The sequence below is a fragment of the Lynx rufus genome, unplaced genomic scaffold (assembly GCF_022079265.1).
Source record: "Lynx rufus isolate CCGP_SWC_20201006 ecotype Redwood Valley unplaced genomic scaffold, mLynRuf1.p SCAF_16, whole genome shotgun sequence".
Lineage (NCBI taxonomy): Eukaryota > Metazoa > Chordata > Mammalia > Carnivora > Felidae > Lynx > Lynx rufus.
In genome coordinates, this window is record NW_025814830.1 from 6,432,198 (window position 1) to 6,448,272 (window position 16,075).

Consider the following 16,075-nt stretch of genomic DNA (forward strand, 5'->3'; position numbering starts at 1 on the left):
CACCTCGCCTGTCCTCCCCACGTGGGCCTGGGCTTACTAGAGCCTCAGCCACCATGGAGGGTGAAGGGAGAGCTCCCGCCATGCGGGGAGGAGCCCTGAGGAGTCCCTTCCCCTCACCAAGGTGGTCAGACCCAAGTGGTCAGTTACGCACCCAGTGGGAACCAGATGCCACACCAAGTTCCTCACGTGCTATTTCACTGGGTCCTCACGACACCCTCCAAAAGTGGGATCGTTAGACCAAGTTACAGAAAACGGGGTGCAGGCGGGGGGCTGCTCAGGGCCTCCAGAAGATCATCAGAATTTGTACCCAGTCCTGTGGGACTCCCTCTGCACACCCCTGGCCCTCGGCACGGTCTGTACAACGTGCCTGACGCTAAGGCCCACCCCCTGGGTTGTCAAGGGCTGTGCCCCAGTGCCCACAGTAGGACCTGGCTCCTGTCGGGGCCCTAGGAAAGCTTGAAGAAGGATGCAGGTTGGCAGATGGCCATCAGGTGACACTGACAGGAGCCTAACTGTGAGCTCCACGTGGCCTTGTTCACCCCTCATCCCTCTGGGCTCTGAGCAGCTTCCCCAGGTGGTGGTTTGGGTTTTCACTCCAGCCTCAGACTTCCTTCCTTCCCCAGCCCCAGCCGGCCCAGCCCCCGGATGTGGTGGCACTCGCTACTGTACCGACGACCTCAGCTGCCCCTAGCAGCCCTTTACCGGGAAGGGGGGCCCGTCTCGAGGCCCCCAGCCCCAGCCAGCCCTGCTGGTCTGGAACCCAGGCGGGCAGGTGGCCCATCTCTACTGGGATGTCTTTGGAGCTCAAAGCCAGGCCTTGAACCTTCAGTGAAGGGGATGGGGGCGGTAGCAGCTTCAGTGGTGATCTCGGACAAGTCGTAATGCCCCATGGGGGGGGTTCTGTTTCCTGAATGTAAACTAATGGCAGCCACTGTTCTTATTAGCTGGGGAAGAGAAATCGAGTCTGAATTGCTCCTGAACAGGCTGGAGGAACTGTTTTAGGACAAGCTTGGCACGTAGTAGGCCGGCATTCAATGCTTCCCGAGACGACTGACTGAATGAACATACTCTACTTAACCCCTGAGTGCTCGAGGTGCCTACCCCTTTATTTGTGCAAATTACAGTGATGGCCACCACCTACTGAACCTCAGCTGTGTGCCAGGCGCCATCATACAACCTCATTAATCCCCACAAAGACCCTCTGGGGTCAGTCCTATCACTGTCCCATCTAACAGAGGGAGAAACAGGCCCAGAGAGGGGAAGCCACTCACCTAAAGGCACACAGACACATGCACAGTTCCCCCAGGAGAACAAACTGTTCTCCCTCTATGAGGTGGGGGTGGGGGTGTTGTCTTCCCCGGTTGCTATGGCCCTTTCAGGCACCCCCCCCCCCAACTCCCGGTCTGTGGCTCTCCACTCCTGAGGGCTGGGGCGGAGTGGCGAGCTGATTAAAGGAAACTACACCCCTTCTCTGTCGGCCCTGGGTCTGACTCTCCCTGCACAGATAATCCAGCTCCAGCCCCTCCAGGTTTCTCCATGCACCTTGCCAAGATTGCCAGAGACAGACATGAGTCAGGGTCCTTCTGCCCATCTGGAGACCTCTGCCTTCCCATCTGTGTAGCGGGCTTGAGGGGGGGGGGAGGGATCTCTACAGCACCCCCTCTCCTGGGCGGGGTGGGGTAGGGGTGGGGAGGACGACGATCTGAGAAGAGGCAGACCGAGTTCAGAGATCCCGGAGCGGGCTGGACCTGACACCAGTTTCCCACCCTTTCCCCTGCGGTGGGCGCCGGATGCCGGCCAGGCTAGACGGGCCCCCTTCCTTAAAGGGCCAGGCGCCTCCTCAGCCCGGGCCCCCGCGACCTGTGGCGGGGATGAGGGTGCCTCGCCCCTCCTCTCCAACTCTGGGAATAGTTAACTTTCTAGACTTGGGTGTGTTGGGGGGTAGGAATCGGTCCCGGATCCCTGCCCTGTCCTGCATCTCGCACCCCAGACTCCCGGACCCAGGAGGGGCAGGTGACGCCCCCACTCGGAGGTGCGGGGCCCGCCCTCTCCTTCCGCCCCCGGCCCCTCGACAGGCTCCGCCCATCTCGACGTCACCGAGGCCCGCGCGGATTGGCCGACTGCGCCATCGCTCCGGACACTTCCTCCTGGGCCGCAGCCGCAGGGTTAAACTTTAGAGGGGGAAAAAGAGCCACCGGCGCCCGGCGCCGGGCGACCCTCCCTTGCCCCCCCCCCCGCCCCCTCCACCGCCGCTGGGAACGCCCCCTTCTCCACGGCCCCCGACCGAACTTTTCTCCAACTTCTGAGACCCGTGAGATTCCCTCCTTAGTACCCCGGCCCTCAGGATCCCTCTGCCCATCCCTGGGCCCGTCGGATCCCTGGGATCCACTCGATCCCCGACTCAGAGACCCCTGTCCTCCACCCCCAGGGTCTGGTGAATCCCCTCGGGCCCCCTTCTTAATTGGATCCTCTTCTTAGAGCCATTGGATTCTGCGATCCTACTCCCCCCCCCCCACCCCCTCCGCCCGCTCTCTTCTCAAGCCTTTCTCTCCCCAAGGGGCCTCTGGATCCTGGGCTCTCCTGATCCCTGAGATCCCGACCTGCTAGATTTTCTTGATTTCTTAGAATCTCTCAATCTCTGGGTGCCTCAAACCATTAGATCTCTCCTTTATGATTCCCGGGCGTCTGATCCACTAGACCACACTTCTCTAATTTCCCAGGGTCCCGCCATCCTCGAGTGCCCTCAACCTGCTAGGTTTCTTTTCTCGTAGCCCCGGGATCCCCGCACTCCCGCTACCAGCTTACGAGCTCCCTTGGATCCAGTGACCCGGGGTCCCCGGACTCCTTCAGCCGGATCCCGGGTGGGCGCCGGGCGGCCGGTCCCGGGCCTCTCCCCTATGGCCGCCCCCCCCTCCCATCTCGCCGGGCTCCCAGGCTCTCCCGGGCCTGGGTCTCCTCCGCCCCCCGGCGGCTTGGAGTTGCAGTCGCCGCCACCGCAGCTGGCCCAGATCCCAGCTCCGAGCTCCGGGGTCTCCTTCCACATCCAGATCGGGCTGACCCGCGAGTTTGTGCTGCTGCCCACCGCCTCCGAGCTGGCCCATGTGAAGCAGCTGGCTTGCTCCATCGTGGACCAGAAGGTGAGGGTGCAGCGTCTCTCCTCCAGCTTGGGGAGAGGTCTGCAGGGGGCGGGGCGCTGCCAGAGGTGGCCTGGAGCCCGGCATAGGGGAGGGAGAAGAAGGACGATGAAACCTTGGGCGACTGGGAGGTGGGGGTGGGGCATTTAGCCCCCCAGTTGCCTCCTCACCCCACTCTCCTTTTGAGGGAGGCCAGGGCAGGGGTGGGGTGCTCCAAAGGTCTCCCCAAGTTGCGTGTCCCTGTATGTTGTTGTTTTCTGCAGCCAGCAGGGAGGAAGGGAGAGGCCAGCTAGGTGTAGAAGTGGGAAGGAAGGGGCCGGTGGGGTGAGCAGATGGGGGACCTCCACATTCAAGCCCATCCCGGCCGGACCTTCCATTTGGTGGAAACAGTAGAAATCCAAGCCGCATCGGCTGTGGCTATCGGGTGACACGTGTGGGTGTGGGCGCTTGCACTAGCTGCCGTGGGGTAAGTGAGGTCTCAGAGCCCAATCTCTGCCCTCCCCCAGGCCTGAGATGTGTGTGGTGGGGCCAGCACCTCTTTGGAACCCCCAGAAGCTCTGGGGACTCTGTCCCCACTCCTCAGGTCTGATGCCGGCCTATGAAAACAGGCCTTCCCCAACCCCAGCCTTACCTCGGTGAGAAGCTGGGGATCACGGGCCGAGAGGGAATCAGGTGGCACTCAATGCGTGAATTCTAGAACGTCAAAAGTTAGGATAGTGGGATTCTCTGTTGTTGGAGTTCGAGACTGTAAAAATGTTAGAATATTAGATTCCTGGGCTGCTGGAATCTTAGACCGTGAACATGTTAGACTTTTGGAATGCTGGGTTGTTGCAATCCTAATGGTAAAATATTCAAACACTAGAATCCTCGTGTATTAGATTCCTAGAACATGAAAATACCAGACCGTGCTACTCTGGGGTGGCAAAATCCTCAAACATAGAATATGTTCGAACCTGAGATAGATGTATATAATACTATCATGTGAGCATGTTGGAATCCCAAAATGTCCACGTTCCAGAATCTTCTCAGACCCCTGATAATGAATTCTTTGGGCTTCTGAGAAACCTCAGGAACTGAGCCAACTCCCCCATTTTACACACAAGGCAACTGACACCTAGAGAAAGCCCCCTCTCCCCCCCCACCCCCCCCCACCTACCCAACCAAGCAGTCAGGGCCTAGGCCCTGTCACCTGAACCCTCTCCCAGCAGACAAGAACACGTGGGGCTTCCTTCACCCTCCACCCAATCCCCAAACCCAGAGGCCTAGTTTTCACACCCAACTCGGGGGGCTCTGTGAGAAAACTGGGTGGGGGTGGGGTAGGTTGGAGGGCAGATTGCCCCCTGGGGGTAATTTGTCCGGGGGCGCTCACATCTTCTGCCTACTCCCTCAGGCCTCACCCCCCCCCCCCCCGTTTTGTTGTGCCTTCTCTGTCCAGGTGTGGCACGTCCCTTCCCTTCTTTCCAGCTGCCCCACCTGGGCTGTTTCACTTTCTGTTCTACCAGGTTTCATTTCCTGTCCCCCCCCCCCCCCCAGCAACCAACCAGCCCAAGCTAGGGACTGGGACACCTGGGTCCTTTGGGCATTGGGTGGGGGGGGCACCCTCCCTACCTCCAGCTCCCTTGAGCCCTAGCCTTCCTGCCGCCACCCCCGCACCCCCCAGATGTCCTAAATCCCCTTCTTCTAGCTGGCCCCACCCTAGTGCTGGGCTTGGAGCCAGGTAACAGGGACAATAGATCCAGGAAGGAAGCTGGGGAGGCGGGGAGAGTAAAGGAGCCGGTGTTCGCTTAGCCCCTCACCACACACACCCGCCCCCCTGGAAAATTCTAGATGCCCACGCTCCCAGAGCCACTCTCCCTCCCACCCTAGTTTCTTTGTCCGGCCACCAAACTCTGTCAGCCGTGCTGTCTCCCAGCACACCTGGGGCCCTGGCACCCCGCCTGAGCTTTGAGCTGCACCGGGGAGGGAGCAGGCAGGAAGCTAGGGCTGCGGGGTCTCTGTTTCCGGGGGAAGCAGCCGGCCCTGCCCTGGGAGCGTTCCAGACCGCCCGCTGAAGGCAGCTCGGGGAGCCTTTCTCGGTCACCGCCTCCCTCTCCCGCCCCTCAGTTCCCCGAGTGTGGCTTCTACGGCCTTTACGACAAGATCCTTCTCTTCAAACATGACCCCACGTCGGCCAACCTCTTGCAGCTGGTGCGCTCAGTTGGAGACATCCAGGAGGGCGACCTGGTGGAGGTGGTGCTGTCGGGTGAGCGGTGGAGGCCCCCCTATGGGCGCAGCCTGTAGCTGGGGGTGGGGACGGGGCGCAGTGTGTGTGTGTGTGTGTGTGTGTGTGTGTGTGTGTGTAGAGGGGGGAACGGATAGAGGTGAGACGGGACATCTGGAGGAGGGAAAGGGAGAGGTGGGCCCAGAAACCTGCTTCTTAAAGTCAGGGCCAGTGGTTCGAAGCCCTGGTTGCAAGTTAGAGCTTTTACAAACCACGGCCTAGGAAGGAGTAAATATATTGTGCGGCCTGGGAAGGAGTAAATATATTGTGCGGCTACCCCAGCAACATCAGTGAATCTCACACTTCCTAATGCCGAAAGCTGAAAGATGCTAGACATCAGACTACGTATGTTATCATTTCCTTGAGGAAGCACCGAGAAGGATGCGATCGCTATACGGTGTTAGGAGGGAGGAACGTGGGTGCCTCCGGAGAAGATAGAGTGTGGGCCAGGAGGGAGATTTCTGGGGACTGATTCCAACTTCCATTATTTATCAAGATGTTGGTGACGGGGTGTGTGCAGTTTGACCATTCACTGAGCCGTGCACTTGAGATGTGACCTTGTCTATCCGTGCCTCCCCCCACCCCGCCCCGTGACATGCTAAATGGAATCAGACTCTGCGAGGTTAGATGTAGTGTGGGCACCTGTATTTTCAGCCGGAACTTAGCTACCCACTAGCCGTTCGCATTAAACAACGATTTTTTTTTAATGTTTATTTATTTTTGAGAGAGACAGAGCATGAGCAGGGGAGGGGAAGAGAGAGAGGGAGACACAGAATCCAAAGCAGGCTCCAGGCTCTGAGCTGTCAGCACACAGCCTGACGCGGGGCTCGAACTCACGGACCGTGAGATCGTGACCTGAGCTGAAGTCGGACGCTCAACCGACTGAGCCACCCAGGCGCCCCTGTCCTCACTTTTCTTTGATCTGGCGGAGCTGGCCTGTTCTCTGTCCCTTGAGCAAGCCAAGCTGTCCCCCGTCTCTGGGTCTGTGCACTTGTCCTCTGTGCCTCCCTCCCTGCCCTGTCTTCTCACAGCTACCTCCTTCTTGTTATTTGGATCCGAGCTTAAGTGCCATTTCTTCCAGTGTCTGAAATTCCCTTGTTTATTTGTGCATGAATGTTTTTTGCCTGTCTCCCCGAAAAATGTCAGCTCCCCAAGAGTGGGGTGTAAACCTGTCTTGTTCATAGCTTTACCCTGAGTATGTAAACGGTGCTTGGCACACAGAAGAGAGTCCCCTTTCTGTCACACAATAACAAGGATAATAGCTCAATATTAGACTGAATTTCGGGAGTGGGGCAGGGGTAGGAAAGAGAATGAGAGTTAGTTTAAAAATGAACCTTTAGGGGCGCCTGGGTGGGTCAGTCGGTTAAGCATCCGACTTTGGCTCAGGTCATGATCTCTCAGTTCATGAGTTCAAGCCCCGTGTTGGGGCTCTGCGCTGACAGCTCGGAGCCTGGAGCCTGCTTCGGATTCTGTGTCTCCCTCTCTCTCTGCCTTCTGCATTCCTCCCCCACTTGCACTCTGTCTCTGTCTCTCAAAAATAAACATTAAAAAAATTAAAAAATAAATACATAAATAAAAAATAAAAATGAAACTTTAAAAATAAAAGCTAATGGGGTGCCTGGGTGGCTCAGGTGGGTAAACACCCGACTTCAGCTCAGGCCATGATCTCAAAGTTCGTGAGTTCGAGCCCCACGTCGGGCTCCATGCTGACGGTACAGAGCCTGCTTGGGATTCTCTCTCTCCCTCTCCCTCCCTCTCTCTCTCTCTCTCTCTCTCCCTCTCTCCCCACTCCCATGTCCCTTCCCCTCACTTGCTCCCTCTCTCTCTCTCAAAATAAATTAATAAACTTAAAAAAAATCATTCTAAAATAAAATGATTTATTCTAACCATTCTAACCATTCTAACCGTTCTTGAGCAACTTTCTATGTGGTCTGTTTAAAGAGCACTGTTTAAAAATTTTTTTTAATTTAAAAAACTTAAGGGGCCCCTGGGTGGCTCAGTCAGTTAAGCGTCCAACTCTTGATCTCAGCTCAGGTCTTAATCTCAGGGTTGTGAGTTCAAGCCCCTACTTAAAAAAAAAGAAAAATTTTTGTTAACTTAAAAAAAAAATACGGTGTGCTTGACTGACTCAGTCAGTAAAACATGTGACTCTTGATCTCAGGGTTGTGGGTTCGAGCCCCACACTAGGTGTAGAGATTACTTAAAAACAAAATCTTAAATAATAAAAGAACAGTGTTTTCAATGCTTTCCATATATTCATGTAGCCCTTAAGAAAGAATTTATAAACAGGGCACCTGGGTGGCTCAGTCGGTTAAGTGTAAAACTCTTGATTTTGCCTTAGGTCATGATCTCACGGTTTTGTGAGTTCGAGCCCCAAGTTGGGCTCTGGGCCGACTCTGCAGAGCCTGCTTGGGATTCTCTCTCTCCCTCTCCCTCTCCTCCCCCTCCCAGCTCACGCTCTCTCTCTCTCTCTCTCTCTCTCTCTCTCTGTCTCTCTCAAAAGAAATAAACAAAAAAATATTTAAAAATGAATCTATAAAGAATACTATTATGATACTGGGCATGTTCTTTCCAAGACACCTGCGTGGTTCCTACCCTTGCTTCCTTTGGAGGCCTTCCTCAATCACCTGTTTAACATTGGACCACTTACACCTTCCCTATCTCCCTTCCCTGCTTAATTTTTCTCCTAAGCCCTTATTGACTTCTGGCCTGCTGTATATGTGTGTGTGTGTGTGTGTGTGTGTGTGTATGTATACATATATATATATATATAGAGAGAGAGAGAGAGAGAGTAGTTGTAACTTATTTCTGGGATATAGATATTGTATAAACATATATACATAATTTGCTATATATATACACATATATATGTATACATATATATACATATATATATACATAAAAAGTATATATATATATATTTATATGTAATTTTATGCTAGGGAAAACCAGAGCCCGCAACTCATGTTGGTCCTCAATAAATATTTGTCCCGTTATTGAGATAGGAAACAATTGCTTGACAGTTTGGTTTTTTTTTTTAATTATTTGAGTATAGTTGGCACAAGCTGTATACTTTATTAGTTACACAGTTCAGCGAGGAAGTAAGTACAGTGCTAAAAGCATGAACTTTGGAGCTGCACTGGCCTGGGTTCGATTTCAAGTTCCACAGTTTGCAAGCTGTGTGACCTTGGGCAAGTTGTTTCACCTCTCTGTGCTGCCATCTTCTCATCTGGAAAATGGGGACAATGGCAGGATGTATCTCCAGGGCTCTTTTTTTTTTTTCCAACGTTTATTTATTTTTTGGGGGGACAGAGAGAGACAGAGCATGAACGGGCGAGGGGCAGAGAGAGAGGGAGACACAGAATCGGAAACAGGCTCCAGGCTCCGAGCCATCAGCCCGGAGCCCGACGCGGGGCTCGAACTCACGGACCGCGAGATCGTGACCTGGCTGAAGTCGGACGCTTAACCGACTGCGCCACCCAGGCGCCCCATCTCCAGGGCTCTTGAGACAACTGAATTCATTATTTTATTTTATTTTAAGTTTATTTATTTATTTTGATAGAGAGGGAGAGAGTACCAGCAGGAGAGGGCAGAGAGAGAGGGAGACAGAATCCCAAGCAGGCTCTCCACTGTCAGCACGACGCGGTGAGATCATGACCTGAGCCAAAGTCAAGAGTCTCAACCGACCGAGCCCCCCAGGTGCCCCTGAATTTGTTAGTATTTTAAAATACTTGGCGCAGTGCCTGGCACAAGGTGACTGCTAGATTGGGTGATTGTTAAATAGGAATATTTATATTTTCTTTATTTTGGGGGTCTGCCCCCGCTTACTAGAGGCTAGGAAGGGAGTTTGTTTTGTTCTGTGTGGTGCCCCTAGCACCTAGGACAATACTCAGTAAATGTTTGCTGGAGTTCCATTTTAAAGTTTATTTATTTTAATTTATTTTGAGAGAGAGAGAGCAAGCGGGGAAGGGGCAGAGAGAGAGAGAGGGAGACAGCATCCCAAACAGGCCCGGGGCTCTCAGCCCAGAGTCCCAGTGCGGGGCTCTAACTCACGAACTGTGATATCGCGACCTGCCCGGAAATCGAAGAGTCCGAAGCTTAAACAACTGAGCCACCCGGGCGCTCCTGTTGGATTTCCCCTTTAAAGATGAGGACATTGAGATACATAGGTATTTGTTTTTTTCTCTTGAGGCTCGAGCTCTATCCTAGACCAAGTAGATCGCAGACTCTGAGGATGAGACTTAGGCATCTGTACTTTTCAATTTGATTTAAAAATGTTTAACTGTGAAATATTCGTAACATAAATTTACCGTGTTAACCATTTGCGCGTCTCCAGTTCAGTAGTGTTAGTTACATTCACGCTTCCCTGCAACAGTCTCCAGGAGTGTTTTCATCTTGCAAAACTGAATCTCTGTATCCGCTCAACGACTCCCCAGTCCCTGGCATAGGTGTGTGCCCCGGTGGTGAAACTGGGATTTGAACCCAGGTAGAGTGTAGTATGCGAGGAAATGAATGAAGGCAGGCAAGATGAAGCCTTGCAGCCGGGAGGACTGTGAGAAACCCAGGACCCTACAGCCTCCGCTGCCCCGGCTCAACCTTCCGCCTCCCCCTGCTGCCTGCAGCTTCGGCCACCTTCGAGGACTTCCAGATCCGCCCCCACGCCCTCACCGTTCACTCCTACCGAGCGCCTGCCTTCTGCGATCACTGCGGGGAGATGCTCTTCGGCCTTGTGCGCCAGGGCCTCAAGTGTGATGGTGAGGGGAGAGGGGCTGGAGGCGGGGCCAAGGGGTAGGGGGCGGGCAGGAGGGTGGGGCTGGGGTGGGGTTCAGGTGTAGGAGGCGGGGCTCGGGGGCAGAGGCAAGGGCCGGGAGGCACCGCATGGGGGAGGAACAGGAGGTGGGGTGGGAGGCGGGGCTTGGGCGAGGGGCGGGGTCTGGGGTGGGGCTCAGCTCCGGAGGAGGAGCCTGAGAGGTGGAGCTCCGAGGGAGAGGTAAAAGGGGGAGGAGCGTGGGAGAGGAAAAGGGGAATGTGCGCGCGGGGGAAGAAGGCGGAGCCTGCAACTGGGATGGACCAGAGAAACAGCCAGTAGGAGGTACATATTAAGGGATATTTGGAAGGAATTCCTGTAAGGGAATTGTAAGCCCCTGTCAGGGGGAGTCTGGCTAAGCAACTCTGAAATCCATAGGGCAGCCGGTCAGGAAGGGCAGGCAGAAGCTGAAACTGCTGTTCACTGGCAGAATTTCTTCATCTGAGAAATCTCACTTCTACTTTCTACGGAGGGAAACGGGCCCACCCAGCCTAACTAGGACCCTCTCCCTCACTTCAAGTCATCCGATTGCCGACTTGATTCACATCCACCAAACACCTTTACAAGCAGTCCCTACATTTCGTGTCTGAATTACCGAGGATGCTAACCTAGCCAATTTGACACAGGCACCTGACCATCACAGTCCAGTCCTTATTGACTTGGCACCTCAGTGGGCCAGGGCTGTCATAACCAAATACCACAGGCCGACTGGCTTAAACAACACTAACTCAGAGTTCCAGAGGCGGGGAAGTTTAAGATCAAGCTTCGGACAGGGTTTGGTGCCTGGTGAGGACCTTTTCCTGGCTTGCAGATGGCTGCTATCTTGCCGTGTGCTCACATGGCGTGTGGAGAGACAACAACTTCTGAAAGGTCTTCCTTTTATAAAAGACCCCAATTGCATCGGATCAGGGCCCCACCTTTATGGCCTCATTTAATGTTAGTTATCTGCTTAAAGGCCCATCTACAAATACAGCCACATTGCGGGTTAGGGCATCATCCTATGAGATTGGAGGGGTGGACACATGTTCAGTCTACAACAAGCACCCATGCACATGTCTTTAATTTTATCATACTTAAAAAAAATAAATAAATAAAGGAACACACAGTGTTCCTTTAGCCCAAATGTCTCAAGGTTAAGCCCGAGTGTCAAGTTCCGCGGGTCCACTCTTCCTATCTTTGATGCTTCTGAGGGAGAGCGTTGAGATCTCACCCCGCCTGCAGAGGAAGGTCACACACCCGCCTTGACTCTACACACAGCAGCAGAAGACCATCCGTTGTTCGAAGACCGTCTGCCCCGCCATTGTTTGTTCAATGTGAGCCTCTATTAGAGCATGTTTTCCGATATTCCGTCATCCAAGGATCTCCAGCTTTGCGGCTGTCATGCTCAAATGGAAATCTAGAGTCTGAAACACTAGATGACCTACAGAATGGACCAGAGTTGTTACCATGCAGCCCTAAATAGACTTGTGGCGTTTAAGGACTCTTCGGATAAGAGCCATATCAGGCCTGCAGAAAACTGATTCTGTGCGTTCAGAGCTGCTGTCAATATTGCTCTCATGCACACACCGTATCCAATCCTTTTTTTTTTTTTAAGCTTTTTTATTTATTTTGAGGACACCATATCCAACTCTTGACGTCTTGGCATCTGGAAGGTTTCTTTAACGTTTATTTTTGAGAGAGAGTGCCCACGCGGGCGCTCACACACACAGTCATGTGTGGGGAAGGAGCAGAGACACAGGGAGAGAGAGAATCCCAATCGACGCGGGGCTCGAGCCCACAAACCACGAGATCAGCTCAGCTACCGGCCTAGAAGGTTCTGGGCCAGGTAAAGAACCAGGAGCAGGTGAGGCGCTCCTGTCAGACTTGACACCTTCCGATGAGGGTTTGATTCTACCTTGATACTCACACACGGAATCACGGATGAAACTCTGAAATTCCAATGAAGGACATGAGTGAATAAAGGTCAACGCTGGAAAGTGTTTCCCTGTACACAACGGCCATTTGCCATCCTGAAGCTTTTCTGGTAGCACCACCTTTGGGAAAGCCCATGACCGCCGGGCTGTCAGAAGACGGGCTTCACGAAGCGTTCCCCGAGGAGCTTCCAAAGGCGGGAGGAACATTCTCCACTCCAGAACAGAGCGCCGTCTTGGAATCATTTGGAGGTGTACTAGAGTAAGGCTTCGGGAAGCCTCTTAGGAAAACAAGCTGAGTCTGTCCAGGCTTTCATGGACGAGGATTTTTATGTATTTATTTTTATTAAAATTTTTTTGTCTTTGAGAGAGAGTCGGGGGGGGGGGGCAGAGGGAGAGACACAGAATCCGGATCAGGCTCCAGGCTCTGGGCTATCAGCCCAGAGCCCCCCCACCCCCACCCCTTGGGGCTTGAACCCATGAACCTCCAGAACCTCCAGATCACGACCTGAGCCGAAGCCCCGAGCTTAACGGACCTGAGCCCCCCAGGCCCTCCTGCTGTTCAGTCTTCTGCTTCCTTATCCTGTAACTTACATCCAACACAGTGCTTGCTCTAGCAACGAGCATCCGCGAGTTGGAGCGGTACGGAGACGAGGAGCATGGTCCCCGCGCGAGGATGACAGGCACATTCGTGAATGTTCCGTACGAAAAAAGGGATGAGGGGATAGAAGGAAGAGAAATATTGGCGTCCGCATAGGTCGGAATAAGGAAGACACAGCCCGTGCTCGTGCACTCTTCGTTTGTGCCACTGGTCACGTGGTTGTGGCCCCCTTCTTCCGCGACCCAATCCACATGCCCTGGGCCCTCAGCGAGCACCTCACCCGCTCCTGGTTCTTTGCCTGGTCCAGAACCTTCTAGGCCAGTAGTAGTTCTACCTGAATTGAGTCCCTGTAACTTTTCATTGGCTTTAATGGCACTACCAGCATCCCCCCCCCCCCCCCGGAGAGATCTACTGTATTTCCGATCCACGGAAAAGGAAAGGGGGGGGTGGGGCAGAGCGTTAGAGCCCAGGCCTGGTGGAAGCGTGTCTCTGATCGTCTGGCGCCCCCCGCAGGCTGCGGACTGAACTACCACAAGCGCTGCGCCTTCAGCATCCCCAACAACTGCAGCGGGGCCCGCAAGCGCCGCCTGTCGTCCACGTCTCTGGCCAGTGGCCATTCCGTGCGCCTCAGCACCTCTGAGTCCCTGCCCTGCATGGCCGATGAGCTGGTGAGGGGCTGGGGAGTGGGCGGGCCGGTGGCGGTGGCCCGGGCGGGTGACAGGGCCCAGGCACTAATGCGTCCCTCCCGTCTTGCTGCCCGATAGAGCCGGAGTACCACCGAGCTCCTGCCTCGCCGGCCCCCGTCCTCCTCCTCCTCCTCTTCTGCCTCCTCCTACACGGGACGCCCGATCGAGCTAGACAAGATGCTGCTCTCCAAGGTCAAGGTGCCGCACACATTCCTCATCCACAGCTACACCCGGCCCACCGTCTGCCAGGCTTGCAAGAAACTCCTCAAAGGCCTCTTTCGCCAGGGCCTGCAGTGCAAAGGTCAGCGGGGCCCCGCGGGGAGACAGACGGGGTCAGGGGTCAGACGCCCCCCCCCCCCGCCCCACCTCCCACTCGACACATACATACACTGGCTTAGCAGCTTAGGGGTTCTCTCCCCTGGGCTCCCAGCAGGCCGTAAGAATCCCACTATTCTGGGGGTGCCTGGCTGGCTCAGGCGGTAGGGCGCATGACTCTTGACCTCGGGGTTGTGAGTTCGAGGCCCGTGTTGGGTGCGGAGATTACTTAAAAATAAAATCTTAAAAAAAAAAAAAATGGGGCAGCTGGGTGGCTCAGCGGGTTAAGCTCCTGACTTCAGCTCAGGTCCTGATCTCACAGCTGGTAAGTTCAAGCCCCGAGTCAGGCTCTGTGCTGATAGCTCAGAGCCTGGAAATTGAGCTTTATAAAGCCACTTAGCATGGAATTAAAAAAAATTTTTTTTAAATGTTTATTTATTTTTGAGAGACAGCAAGAGTGGGGGAGGGGCAGAGAGAGAGACACACACACGCACAGAATCCGAAGTAGGCTCCAGGCTCTGAGCTGTCAACACAGAGCCCGACGTGGGGCTGGAATTCATCAACCATGAGATCATGACTTGAGCTGAAAGTTGGCCGCTTAACTGACTGAGCCACCCAGGTGCCCCGCATGGAATTCTCAAATTGCAGATCTTGAGAATTCTGGAACCATGGAATGTTGGAAGCATAGGCTTCAGGAATTCTGGGCTGTAGGACTCAGCGAAAAGGACCACAGAAACTTTAGGTTCGTAAAGCCTAGAACTACCAAGTTATAGATTCTCAGAATACTGGAACTTTACAACCATCGGATTTGAGAATAATGGAAGACTAGAAGCATCGCATGGGAAGCATGGGATCCTAGAGTCCTAGAAATCCAAAACACGGAACTTTGAATTCTAGAATCTAGAAAATCAGAAATCTAGATCCATAAAAACTTAGAGCTGTCCAATTCTAGGATTCATTGGAACAAAAAAATTACAAAATCTTAGCTGCACACAGCTAAAGAACAACAAGAACATTAAGGTTTAGAATCTTAGGTGTATGGGATCCTGGAACCTTGGAATCATCAGATTCTGGAGTCTTTGCAGTCCAGAACTGTAGAGTCACTGCATTCTAGAATTTATGTATAGAAAACCCTAAAACCTTGGACATCAAGGAGGCTCGGTAGTCTAGAATCATAGAACTGTAGAATTGTAGATGTGTCAAGTTCTAGAAACTTGCGTGTCAAAATCTGGAGTCTTAGAAATCTAGAATTGAAAGAAGGAAGGAAAGAAAGGGAGGGAGAGAGGAAGGGAGGGAGGGCCCTAGTGCCAGAGGTTGGGAAACCCTTTCCTGAGTGTTCAAAGTCCAGAATCATGGAATGGTAGATAGACCCTATTACATTCTAGAATTTCAGAAGGAAACCGGCTCAAAGAGGGATAGCCAGAGAAGGTTCGGCTGGGTTTCCTGCCCCAAACAGCGAGTGGAGCATCTTTTGGGTCTGGGGGATAGGAGTCAAGATTCAGCCCTTACAGGTGACCTCTCTTTCCCCTGCCACCTGTCCGCTTGTTCCCTGTCCTCATACCAGACTGCAAGTTTAACTGTCACAAACGCTGCGCCACCCGCGTCCCTAACGACTGTTTGGGGGAGGCACTCATCAACGGAGGTGAGAGGCTGTGGGCTGGGCGGGAAGGGGGTGGGGGCAGGGCCGGGCGGAGGCCCCTCTGATGCCCCTGTGCCCCTAGATGTGCCGATGGATGAGGCCACCGACTACAGCGAGGCTGACAAGAGCTCCCTCATGGATGAATCCGACGACTCCGGGGTCATCCCGGGCTCCCACTCGGAAAATGCCCTCCACGCCAGCGAAGAGGAGGAAGGCGAGGGAGGCGAGGCCCAGAGGTACCCAGCGCACCCTCGGGGGAAGGCCCTTCCTCTCGCTAGAATGGGTTGGCATCACCCTGTAAATCTGCTAGGCACCCACACCTTTATTTTTCAACGTTACCTTTTCTCTTGAATAATGTGTATTGAAAACAAAGTTTTCACACACACGTATTTTCATTCAGGTTGCATTTCCGTTCAAAAGGCAGAATGTCAAACCCTCCCGCCTCCCAGCTGCTTAGCCCCGCTCCCTGAGGATTGCCCCTGGGATCGGCCGCTGGCGGGTCCTTCCAGAAACAGTCTGTGTTGCAAAGGGACAGTGCAAAGAATGAGAACACGGGGGTCTGGAACCAGACTGCTGTGTGGCCCTTAGGCAGGAGACGACCCTCCCTAGGGCCTCAGTTTCCCCACCAGTAAGATGGGGATAAATTAGTACGTACCTTTGGGGACTGTCGTAAGGAGAAAATCAGCGGATACAAACAAAGTGCCTAAAATAGTGCCTTGCACG

At 53.8% G+C, this 16,075-nt stretch overlaps 1 protein-coding gene across 3 annotated transcripts in view; it reads left to right on the plus strand.

Moving 5' to 3' along the window:
• Positions 1 to 2,152: 2,152 nt before the first annotated feature.
• Positions 2,153 to 16,075, plus strand: part of PRKD2 (protein kinase D2) — a 35,464-nt gene continuing 21,541 nt past the window's right edge. For 2 of the 3 annotated variants that reach the window (XR_006961792.1, XM_047077796.1), the window contains exons 1-7: positions 2,153 to 3,137; positions 5,238 to 5,376; positions 10,017 to 10,148; positions 13,226 to 13,380; positions 13,477 to 13,699; positions 15,278 to 15,355; positions 15,435 to 15,588. Coding sequence is in view for 2 of the 3 variants with exons in the window: in XM_047077796.1 (XP_046933752.1) it covers positions 2,898 to 3,137; positions 5,238 to 5,376; positions 10,017 to 10,148; positions 13,226 to 13,380; positions 13,477 to 13,699; positions 15,278 to 15,355; positions 15,435 to 15,588 (1,121 nt within the window). In the remaining variant the exon portion in view is untranslated. The remainder of the gene's footprint in view (positions 3,138 to 5,237; positions 5,377 to 10,016; positions 10,149 to 13,225; positions 13,381 to 13,476; positions 13,700 to 15,277; positions 15,356 to 15,434; positions 15,589 to 16,075) is intronic. The other variant, XM_047077795.1, reaches the window with a different exon arrangement.